This window comes from Saccostrea cucullata, unplaced genomic scaffold, assembly GCF_032062105.1.
Source record: "Saccostrea cucullata isolate Sc308-1 unplaced genomic scaffold, CSIRO_AGI_Scuc_v1 ctg102, whole genome shotgun sequence".
NCBI classification, from domain to species: domain Eukaryota; kingdom Metazoa; phylum Mollusca; class Bivalvia; order Ostreida; family Ostreidae; genus Saccostrea; species Saccostrea cuccullata.
Genome location: NW_026938483.1, coordinates 226,159 through 238,637, shown reverse-complemented (window position 1 = coordinate 238,637; position 12,479 = coordinate 226,159). Strand labels below are relative to the sequence as shown.

Sequence of the window (12,479 nt, the reverse complement as noted above, 5' to 3'; positions counted from 1 at the left end):
ATTATACAAACCTATTGCAGGATTATTTTTAAACATTTGGACGTCTTATACAGCGAAACTCGGAGAGGAAAACACAGAGGTGACAAACTGTTATCTGGACATTTCTTTCAGCAATGGAAATTTGTTAATGAAAAGGGTGTCAGCATTTGCCTCGGTCAATATGAATATTTTTCTGGTGAATAACAAACCATATTCAACACCAAAAGAGTCTATAATTGTATAATATATAACTGAAAAGCTACAAAGATGATTTTTGAGTTTGTGTCCTTCACAGACTGACATAAACTGGTCTGCAGAATGAAGTTTACGTATACAAAGTATCTGAATATAAACAGGGTACAGATTTTTGTGAAAAGCATTAAGCAGGGACACTGAATTTATACTTTATTTTCACGAGGTAATAATGAAAATGTAACAGATACATATACTTATATATATATACGAACAAATAAATAAATATGAATAAAAACAGGTGCATTTTTTTTTCGTGTTTACCGGTACTTTTTTTGTGTTTTGCTTTGGACAGTCCCAATTTGTCTATGGTCTTTCCCACTTGGGCACTTTAAAATGAGATTTTCCAATGGGCTATTTCATTCTTCTTTCATAGTTTTGCACATGGCATTTAGCACCTTAATTACGTCTTCTCATTCTTTGACTATCATAAATTTCAATTTATAAATTTATAAGCCCTTGGGAGATTATTTTTATATAAGTAAGAAAAACAAGTTTATTCGTTTACTTTTTTCAATAAATATTTCACTTAATTCGCAAATTCTGAAAAAGGAAATGTAATATATTTTCGCAATGAAATTTTTATAACACAATTAGCCAATGTGTTTGGATTAAGAGGACTTCTGTTAAGTTTATGGTTTTATTGTAAAAGTCGCAGCAAAAACAATAGTACATGAAAAGTTCAATTACAAAGATCTCGGAGCCAGGATGGTGAAATCTCACATAGTCATTGCTTCACAAAGGTCTCAGAGCTAAGTTTGTAAACACTCTCATAGTTCGTCTCGGAGCTAAGATGGTAAAAAGCTCTCATAGTTCGTCTAAGAGCTAGGATGTTAAAAACTATTGATACTCAGTGCGCACATCTTTTGTACAAGATGCTGCATCATAGGGATCATGTATATGGTGAAACATGTAGCAATTAGTTAGTTAGAGAGTCACTTCATTTTATATTAATACATGTATAGTCCGCCCCTCACTGAGGCTCTGTCTCACATCTCCTTATAGGATACAACAATGTCCACTGTTTACAGTGTGTACCTTGCACATTCTTCAGTTAATTAGATGGCTGCAGCTTTGCACAAAGTCTGATTGGAAAGTGTCAATATTCGAGAACAGCACATTGTAAAAACTAATTGTCCGTCAAATGATTGAAGATGCTCTCTTATTGTATCCAATCTCCCAGAGTTTCTTAATTAAGGGGGGACCTATGTCGTTCTACGTCAAACTCATAACAGCGTTATTTGATGTCACAATAGCAATGTTTCTTTTTATACCTGTTGACTTTCGCTAAGTTCTGTGATTTAGGCCTAACATTGTAAATAGTCAATAACATACACAAGTTTCAAAAAGAAAATTTATTCATTACTAATAATTGTTAATGATAGGGCTGTCACGGGTACCCGAAATGACCCGGAACAATTAATTTGGGTCGGGTACGCATTAGAATTTTTTTTCAATTCTTTGACTATCCGATTTGTAAAATAGAGTAGATTTTACTACAAAAATGGCGTCAAAAACGAGAGACTTGTTAGTACATTGTAATTATAAGGTGATTTAAATAATTTGGTACAATTGTTGTCTAGTCAGAAGGCTACTTTAAACTAGTTATAATGTTGCTATTTCTAAGATTAAATGAAAATATTCTTTTTATGGTTGAAAATATGAGCTTTTCTTCCATTACCTACCCGACCCGAGAAACCCGAACCTAAAAAAACCAGAACCGACCCGACCCGAAAAATTTTGGAACCGTGACAGCCCTAGTTAATGATAATATTAATGAGTTTGTTAATATTAGAATTCTCTTCCGTTGGTTGATAGTTCATATAGCTATTTAAGTTTTGAAAAGATACATCAATAATATGCTGATATAAGCGCAAAAAGAAAATATAAAATTCAGCAAAGAAAGCGGTTTAAAACAGGAAAATATGTTTATAAGTAATTTAATCATTACATTAACTGTTTTTGAAAATTGAAATAAGATTTTTTTAAAAATGTATGTGTACCTATACTGCTTTAATATTTATCAGCAGATTTAATTGTACTAATAGATAAGTATTAGTTGTTGACGGGGAAAGGGGGCATGTACAGAACAATCGGAATCAAGAATAAAAGATTATATCAGTGTAAATTGTTACTAATCAAAGTAGAATACTTGTTTTCCGCAAAATAGTTTAATATTCAGATGTTCGTCAGTGCTTACATACCTCTGTCTTAGTGCAGAAAGGTCAATATTTATGACAAAAGAGTATGAAAATTAAAGAAAACTTCAAATTTCTTGTTTATTTTATCACGAAGGTATACTATACTTTTTTCTTTACTAAAATAAAAAGTTAATCTATTTCTATAAAACTTATGAATTACACTATTTTCACACAAAGACTTTCTAAGATATTGCCTATTATGCATGAAGGCATTGTCAAAAATACGGTAGAAAAATGGGGTGATACTTAAATTGTGCTCCATTATAATTTTTCATGCAATATGAATGAATTGCAATGAATTTGCCTTCATTTCAAAGATACAAGTCAGCTATTTTAAATTCAGGTTATTTTGAATGTGATTTGACATTTTTTTTTTTTTTTTGCGCATTATCATGATTATTCTGTAGAAAAATAATGTCTGTAAATAATCTATTTTTTAGCATTTCACACTGTTTTTGCACGTGCTCTTGTGTAAAATAAGCATATAAAGGTATTTATTTTAATGCCTTAAAATTTAAAGCAAGTGGCCAGGAGAGAAATATCAAAGTTTTGAAAATTTCACACAAAGACTTTTCGGACATAGGTCCCAGGTCACTCCCCCTAAAGATATTATTGACCGTCGGTCTACACATTGATAGTATCAATTATGATTCATAACACAATATCTAAACATAGATAAATGTACTGTACAAATTAATTTATCAATTAAACTTATAATTTAAACACTCATTGTGTTACATTTTGCTTGGGCAGAGCCGCGGCGGTGTCTTATAAACTGGGCCAACCAAGCTTAAATCTTGGGCTGACCTTTTTGTGCCAATGTGTCATTGGGCGTAGACATCAATAGGCCTAGGAGTTGTTGGGCTGATGTGTCTGACATTCATTAGTTAGATTACTACAATATGCCGGCATTACACAGTGTAAATAAACTGGCACATGCCATTGCCAGCTAAAACTACACATTTTCTGAAATACTGTTGCAGGGAAAAATACTAAAATTACATACACTTCCTTGTTTTCTCCAGGACTAGAATTACGACCTGAGTACGGACTAAAGCTGTCACTGACAAGCCCCTCTTCGGCACGATTGAGTAACCGCATTCGCTCAGCATGAACGGCCAAGTGTTCGTTTAAGTCTTGTAAAATTTCTGCTTTCGATGGTGACTTTTGAGAAACATCTGGTTTATGAACATCGACAGATACGGTTTTTCTCTGTAGGGATGATATTGTAAGGGGGAAATATTGCTTTCTTTCATCCATTTCTTAAATTATCTCTGTTGAACAAGTTTCGACGGTACAAATTTTGCCCGCCATGTTTGTAAACAAATTAAATTGTTAACTCGACTGCAAAGTGTTTCGTGAGGTTTTAGACAATGCAATCCTAGCTTTATTCCGAAAAAACTGTACACGTTTTCTCACAAATGTTTTTCTTTTATTCATAGATACATGTGTTTTCACATATACAGACTGTATAATATATTTAATTAATATTCAATATAGGCCTATTAATTTCATTTCAGTCAACTTGTTCTTATTACAATTCATTTTCTTTCTATAGTAAATACATGTAAATCGTTGCATTTCAAAGATTTCAAACTGATTATTTACACAATGCTCCGACCTTATTTATGTTGTTCATTAAAAGGAATCTCCATCGTGAAGGAAAATAAAAAGAAAAGAAAAAGAGTATGAAACCGGGCAAATAAACTTGGGAAAATAAATAAATTATATCATGATATCAAAATACTTTCCAGTATTTTTCATATTCTGAAAATTTAAAGTTTCTCATAAAGATATAACTTTTTGTCCCCCGCTTTCGCGAAATCTAGGGGACAATATAAATCTCATTCGTTTGTCCGTCTGTCAGTCTGTCCGTCACAGAAAAACCTTGCTCACAACTTTTGATTTAGTGGAGCTATGATTTTCATATTTCACATGTGTATTCCTTGTGACAAGACCTTTCATTGGGTACCACCAAATTTGACCTTTTGACCTTGTCTTTCGAGTTTGACCCACTTTTACTAAAAAAATCCAAACTTTTACTTCGGCCATAACTTTTGAACGATGAAAACTAGGGTTTTCATATTTCAAATATGTAATCCTTGTAACAAAAGCTCTCATTAGATACCAACAACTTTGACCTTTTGACCTTGAAGATTTCCGTACTAATGTAAAAAAATTAACCTAAGCCATAGCTTTTAAACGGTAAAGGCTAGGGCTTTCATACTTCACAAATGTAATCCTTGTGAGAAAACCTTTCATTGGATACCAACAACTTTGACCTTGTACTTGGAGTTTGACTTACTTTTTAAAAAACTTTAACCCTGGCCATAACATTTGAACGGTTCGGGCAAGGGCTTTCATACTTCACAAATGTAATACTTGTAGCAAGACCTTTTATTGGATATAAAAAATTTGATCCTTTGACCTTGGAGTCTGACCTAGTTTTATAAACTTTAACCTTGGCTATAACTTTTGAACGGTTCGGGTAAGGGCTCTCATACTTCACCTATTTACATGTAATACTTGTGGCAAGAACTTTCTTAACTAAAGAAACTAAAAACTTTACCCTTTGACCTTTGATTTTGACCTACCTTTCAAAAACGTATCCTTGACCATAACTTTTGAACAAGTGGTGCTAGGGTTTTCATATTTCAAAATCGTATTTCCTCTGAGATTACCCTACTTTTGGTACCAAATTTAATTTATATTTAATATTTTATATTTAATTTGCATTTAAGAAAAGTTTAATCTTCGCTATTTTGCCATACGAGGTCATCCGTGTTTCACTTCCTTATAACTTTTGATCGAGAAGAGATAGGGCTTTCGTATTTGACATGTGCATTACCTGTTGCAAGATTTGACACAATATGTCATAAAAAATAACATCCCATCCACAAAGGCACCGAAAGCGGGAGACCACAATTCTTTGAATTTGCTTGTTCAACTAAATTAATATTCTATCCAGAATAATTTTAATGTCTTGATCTTGACACATTTTTATGCCCCCGTAAACGTCAAGTTTCAGCATTTGACTCAATGATAAATTGTCTGTCTGTCTGTCTGTCTGTCTGCCTCTCTGTCCGTTTGTCTTTCTGTTTGTCTGTTTGTCCGCAAAAACTTTAACCTTGCCCATAACTTTTGATTTAGTGGAGCCATGACTTTCATATTTCACACGTGTATTTCTTGTGACAAGACCTTTCTTTGGGTACCGTACCACCAAATTTGACCTTTTGATCTTGACCTTGGAGTTTGACCCACTTTTACATGAAAATTTTAAACTTTTACTTTGGCCATGTCTTTTGAACAGTAGATACTATGGCATTTATACTTCACATATATATTATTTGTTGAAAGACCTTTCATCGGAAACCAAGAACTTTGACCCTTTGACCTTGACCTTGTAGATTTGCGTACTTGAGAAAAAAGTAATTAATAGTAGAAATAAGAACATAACATTGTATTGTATTCGTCTTTACTTGCGTAAATGAATATAATGGTTCACATTATTCACATTAATGAAGAAGAAAAAAAATATTCTATTAAACTTTGGAGTACATCACCCAAAGATTTCATTAAATAAAGGACATATTCTGAAAAGTCCGTCTACTTGTGTCAGTTTCGACTGGATTGTTGTGGGTACAAGTTTTAAAAGGATGACTGCACTTAACGGTACTTGGACACAGATTTGAAGGTAATTTTTTCTGTATAATATTAAAAGCATTATTATGAATTTTCCGCTTGAAAAGCGGGAGGGTATATATGTAGATCGGAATATCCGTGTATATACAAAAACTCCACCGTCCTTCCGTCTGTCCGTCCGTCCGTCTGTTACGCTTTTAAGGGTACCCATCTCTTATCCGCAACTCCTCTCATACCACTGAAGGAAATTTAATGAAACTTTCACAGAATCTTTATTACATATTGTCATTGTGCACCTCCTATTTTATTTTTTGATCTGACATATATTTTGGATTTTCCAGAACAAAACATGGATTCTGCCATTATATTTATATGAGGTGCAGGGGGTTTTATTTAGTGAGCTCATTGCTCACAGTACCTCTAGTATATTTTAGTAGCATTTTACACAAAAATTAATAAAAAAAATCTTACTTCGTTTAAAAGTTATTAAAACTTCAAATTTTTCTCGGGTTTGCAAATGATATCCTTGCACTTTTTTTAAGTTTACTCTTAATATTAAAAAGTGGCAATCTTGTTGTGTATAAATGAAAAATATTAATACTATAATCCAGAAAAATCAGAGTAGACATGTTCGAAAGCAAAACAAACACACAAGATATTGTCAGTCCGTGCAGTTGTGGTGAGCAGACTTTGACGTTTGAACGCACCCGGTGAATCGTTAACAATCAACAATAACAGAGCTCTTGCCCTGTTTACAAAAACTGTGTACATAACACGAGTGTGATCGATTTGCACACAAGACTTAGTTCGGAATGACGGTACATGTGAAGGAATTTTGCTTTGTAACATTTCTACTCTGAATAAAATTGTTTTTCTGGATTAAAATTTTAATATTTCTCATTAATACACAAAAAGATTGCCACTTTTCCGAAGGGTTAAGAATAAAGTTAAAATTTGTGAAAGTGCAAGGATGTGTCAATCAAACCCGCCAAAAACTTTGAAGTTTTAATAACTTTTAAATGAAAAAAGATTTTTCATTAATTTTTGTGTGAAATGCTTTTAAAATATATAATTCGTGATAACTTCAAATCTGTGTCCAAGTACCTTTAAGGATATGCGAAATTTGGGTCAAAATAAATTTTCAAAACAGACATTTTTCTTTCAATTGCAGAAATGATCAACATCTAATCTATAACTTTACTTAATTACAATAAATAGAAGTATGTATTTACAATGTAGGAATCTGTTTCATGAGGTTGGGGTCAACACCATTTCTTTTATCTTCGTACGATAATGAGGAGGCCCACTTTCTTTACTGACTTTATACATAGTCAGCGCATGTTTGTTCTCCTTTTAACAGTAGCTGTACGAGGGCCGTTCAAAAATTACGCGGACTGTGCTATTATTTACTCTTACGGGCGTCATGTAGTTATGAAACTTCACAGAAATATGTATCTTAAAAATTCCAATGAATTTTGGCCCAAATTTCTGTATTTTAAAGTAATTCTACTAAAATTATCGGTATATTGATATCGCTGATGGAGAGGTACGGAGCAAGACAAAAAAATTGAAGCAAAAGCATGCGGAATCCAAAATTTGACTCATTAATTTTCTATAATTCGCGATATTTTTCGACAATTTTCTCAAATGTATCTTTAAATTGTTCTATTATTATGCATTTAGATTTCTGACGTGATATTTGAAGTACTAACAGAAATATAGTGATTTTTCTCTGATGCGATTCCCGTGAAAACGACTGTGAAAATGACGTCTCCTGAATTGATGGCGCAACACACTTTTGTTAAATTATGTTATGCTCGAGATATGGCCAACATAGATCCAAAATATGCATAATATAACATGTAGTAAACTAGGGTATTTGTGACATTCGTCCACAAATAGCAAATTGAAATTTTAGACCGTTAGACCTCTGTAAAAAGGCTATACGGGAGGACGGGAAGAAGATTATCGACGAAAAACTTTATCCGGACTGTAAAGAACGTGATTGAGAGTCACCAATACCACACTATATCTCATAAATACCTGCAGTTTTTGGTTTTAAAACAAAAAAGAATATTATTTACTTGTTTAATAGATTTTAAGCTTGACAGGAAATGGTGTTTGGATGTTGAGTAGATAAGGCAACTCAAACTGTACAGATACTCTTGGGAAAATGTTGAGAAAATGAAAGCTTAATCACATATTTTTTTATAATGCCCGTGACGTCGAAGATTTTGCTGCTCCGTGACTTAAAGATATGTCATGAAAAATCACTTAAAATTGATACTAATTTACAACATTTTGATATGAAATTTTGAAAACCATATAAGTAAAGATTCTTTTTTATTATGTGTGACATTTTGCTCGATTATATGTGGTCAAATATTTTTTCTGTGCAACAAATCCGCGTAATTTTTGAACGGCCCTCGTATATTTGCATAAGTAATGTTGTATTAAAAGGAGATTAATAGACAAACATGCGCTCATGGTTAAAAAGAGAAAAAAACTGCTTCTTCTTATACCAGCTCTCCCTGTTGTAACCAAGGGCTGTGACACGTTGAATATTATAATTCACCACGTGATATCGTCACGTGACTTATTGATAGCATGTTCTGTGATAACTAAGACACTGTTTTCGAACACGTTGAATAGTCAGCCATCGATTTAAAGTATTTTTTACTTACATGGATGGGCTCATACGTTTTAAATCTTTGTAATTACAGAATAAATAGCAAGATGGAAAATAAAGATCTCGTATTTCATAAAAAACGTCATTGTTATGCATCCAGTCTAATTTTAGATCCATTCTTACGATGTTAGCCCCTCCCCTTATACTTACACAATGTTTAATCAAGGGCAGATAAGTGTTAATTCTCTGTATTCGAAAAACCGAAAGGACAAAAACATGAAATTAATTATTGTATTACAGTCTAAAATTATTTTTAACATTTTAATTAGGTGTCAATGGACATACTTCTGTAGTAAATATATAAAAGTGAAATGAAGTTAACATTTAAAAGCAACAGAAGCGATCGAAAAAGACCCAAAACACAGCGTTAAGTGCAGTCATCCTTTGTTTAATTTTGTTTGTATAACAAAGTCCTCCACTGGAAAACGTCTCTTGCCTATTCTTTTATGTATTTTAAGCATGAAAATGAGTTTTCTGTACTCCTATAGAGGGGGCACTTACATTGACATTCCCTCTACATCGCACTAATCTTTCAAACAACCTACCTACTTATTCGCAAAAAAGTAATAAATTAAAAAAAAAACCCCACACACAGAGCCTTTTTATTTATTCAGATTAATGACATCATTTAAAGGAATTAATTTCATTAATCTTTCTTTCTCGTAGAAAGATATACTCTTCAGCAAAATAATATCATATAAGGTAGACATCTTATTTAAGAAATTGACAAAATTTAAAGATTTTGACCAGCATAATTAATTTTAGGTATCCTGATTTTAGTTTTTTTCTGATATAGGGTGTCCCTAACCAAGGCGCACTCGGAAGCTAAGCATGAAAAAACTTGGGATTTGCATAACTGGACATTTTTTCCTTTTCTTGTCACATTTTTCCCCAAGAACTAAGGGAGGTCTGTCTTAGATTAAACTTAAAAGTATACAAAAAGCTACGATGCGGGCAAGAATTTTTTTTATTTACAAGTAGTTTTTGCTTTTAAAGGATGTTGAAATTCAGTCTATTGTATGACAGCAATCTGCAGTGTGTGTGACATCTAAATGATAAAACAACTTATAACAGAGACTGACATTATCATCTACAGTTACTTGTTTTACCTTTTACTACAAAATTCAATGATAAATACATATATTGATAAATCATTCTTCCAAGTAACACAGAATACGAACACCAAGACGAGTTCAAACTCAGCAGCATCAACAACAATCCAAGAACACCGTATTTTATTTTCTCCATGTTGTGAACACTGGAGGTGCTTCGCAGACAAAGGGCAATAACCCAGCAGCTGTATTCCCCTCAAACCAAATGTCTAGAATACTTGTGCCTCCTAGAAGAAAAGAATGAGATTTGTTAATGTACGTTTATGCATTTACTAGTATATTTACCCTGTTCACAAAAAGCTAAAAGAAAATTGAAACGGGTTATACTTGGAATTTTACCGGACACTTTCAGCTGTTGAATTCAGTCTATGTTATATTAGAACTTGAATAATAAATTTTCAACATTTTTCAAAATAATTTATTTTTATTGTTGAAAGTAATATACTGGTCAATAAATTGAATGATTTCTTTGTTGAACTTGACACTCGATTGGGGGGGGGGGGGGGGGGGGTTAAAGATCAGATAAAATTTTAAAAATCATATTTACATAGATTCTTGAATCTATTAAAAATTGTATTAAATATTCTTCAAAAATAAAATCTGTTTTAAATGTACATTTTTCAGGTTTCATATTAAAGCTGGAGCAGTACGCAATGAGAAGGTGAAGATAACGATCCAACAGTGATTAATATACATGTATATTTTATAACAAGAAGTCTGTGTAAGCCAATGCTCACTAGTAATGCCCCCACTCTGATGTGAATATACACTATCATGTTAATATGCATAAGTTTAGTGACGGGCAGATGCACAGATAAATAGGAAGTTGACCTCAGATTCATATTTCAAAAAATCCAACCATATGGCATGCTTCAACAAAGTACTACTACAGTATGTGCTAAGATTTCAAGCATCTGCAATGAGAAATTGCTGAAAAAACTGCGAAAAAATTGTTATGTATGGTACGGACAGACATACAGATAGAAGTTGACAGTGGATTTGAACAAAAATGAATATCACATGACATGCCTCAGCTAAGGACAGATCTATGGTAAAATTTCAAATATCCTTAATGAGTAGTTGCTGAGAAAACCGCAACGAAAATTTATGAATGGTACAGATCGACAGACGCGCGGATAAGCAGGAAGTTGACATTCGAGTTAAACAACCAGAAATCTCTGATGAATGATGAGACTGTAGCTCTACTGGTCTGTAACAAAGAATAGTAGCACTTGGATTTGAACTTTGCAACAGGCAGCAATAAATAAAATTATGCATCTTAGTGTAGGCTTCTTGTGTGCCAAGTTATATTGAAATCAGACCCAAACTATTGGAGGAGTAGCGTTTTAAAGGAATTTCACAGAAATTTCTATTTTTAGTAACATGACAACACCGTTCATCAAAATCAAAAGAAAGAGAAAAATTAATTGATTGCAAAACACCAATTAAAATATTTGAACATTGATTCACATCTTCATTTTTCAGCTCAGTTGACTTGTTTAGATGTAATGAAATAAACTACAAACCAATAAAACCCACGACCATCTTCTGTTTCTCCGTGGACCCAATGGATACTAAATCACTGGAATGGCTCATACAATGTTGCTTTGCATCTACTTTATCCACTTTACTTACGATATAAGAGAGACAAAGTGGCTCGTCCTTGTACACCGTATAAGTAAAACCATCTCCACACATACCTTGGGAAATCCATAAAACTATTGTTATTATAAAATTTGATATTTAAAAACAAAGCAGAAATCATAAGTACCACATCTTGAAAAACATATCAAAACTGTTTTGTTTTTTTTTAATATTTTGACACACCTGGATAAAAGGTCTCCCAGGTAGAGTTATCTATGGGAGCAGATGAGGTTTGTTCAGGAGTCTTACAAAATCGGCATTCTCCGGTGTCCACTCGGCGACTGAAAGCGTGCAAGTTCGACATTTCTGTCAAGCAAAGTATGAAGCATTCGGCATTCCCGGGCATATTTTGAAGCTTAGAGCAAGCATTGCCTGGCGGGATGTTCTTTTTTATGACCGCCTGCTCTACAAGTAACGACTTTACACTCGGATTATTCATTATCAGCAGAATAGCAACACAAGTAAAAAGTCTCGACAACACCATCCTCACGAGTAACGCTAAAAATTATATGAGGAATGGATTAAATTCACCAATTTAAAGTTCTTTTAAATTTCATTTATCAGAAAAATATCTGAAAAGACAACGTTTGATTTAAGATCGATTTAAAATCAATGCTATATAACCCTTGCAAAAAAGAGACAAAAGTTTCAGAAGAAATCCCTTGGTGCTAAATCCTTCTGTGCTTTATTAAAGCACTTAAATCAGTCTGTCAGCAAACAAGAGAAGAGAGCCCAGACTATTGTCTGACATTTCTAAATTGACTTTTGGTCTTTAGGATGATGTACAAGCTGTTAACATATGCTTCTTCTGTTAAAAAAATATTGGATTACTTAAAAAGCGAAATACATCAAATTGATTTTTTTTCGTATTTGCAGCTATAGAGCACGGGCACTTGGGGTATTGACCCCCCTTTCCATTTTTTTCTCACCTTTTTCCTATTTTTGTCCCTCGCTTTCGCG

The 12,479-nt window shown here is 33.0% G+C and overlaps 2 protein-coding genes across 2 annotated transcripts in view; both read right to left on the bottom strand.

Moving 5' to 3' along the window:
- LOC134250413 (protein SFI1 homolog) overlaps positions 1-3,775 on the bottom strand; it is a 30,963-nt gene extending 27,188 nt beyond the window's left edge. The window contains exon 1 of the mRNA XM_062732773.1: positions 3,439-3,775. Within this exon, the coding sequence (XP_062588757.1) occupies positions 3,439-3,692 (254 nt within the window). The 5' untranslated portion in view covers positions 3,693-3,775. The remainder of the gene's footprint in view (positions 1-3,438) is intronic.
- A 5,974-nt stretch (positions 3,776-9,749) lies between these two features.
- On the bottom strand, positions 9,750-12,064 carry LOC134250411 (uncharacterized). Its single transcript, XM_062732770.1, has 3 exons — positions 11,703-12,064; positions 11,402-11,575; positions 9,750-10,102 (listed from the first exon to the last, which is right to left on the bottom strand). Exons 1-3 carry the CDS (start codon positions 12,001-12,003, stop codon positions 9,999-10,001), a joined length of 579 nt encoding a protein of 192 aa, XP_062588754.1. The 5' UTR covers positions 12,004-12,064; the 3' UTR covers positions 9,750-9,998.
- Between the last annotated feature and the right edge of the window lie 415 nt (positions 12,065-12,479).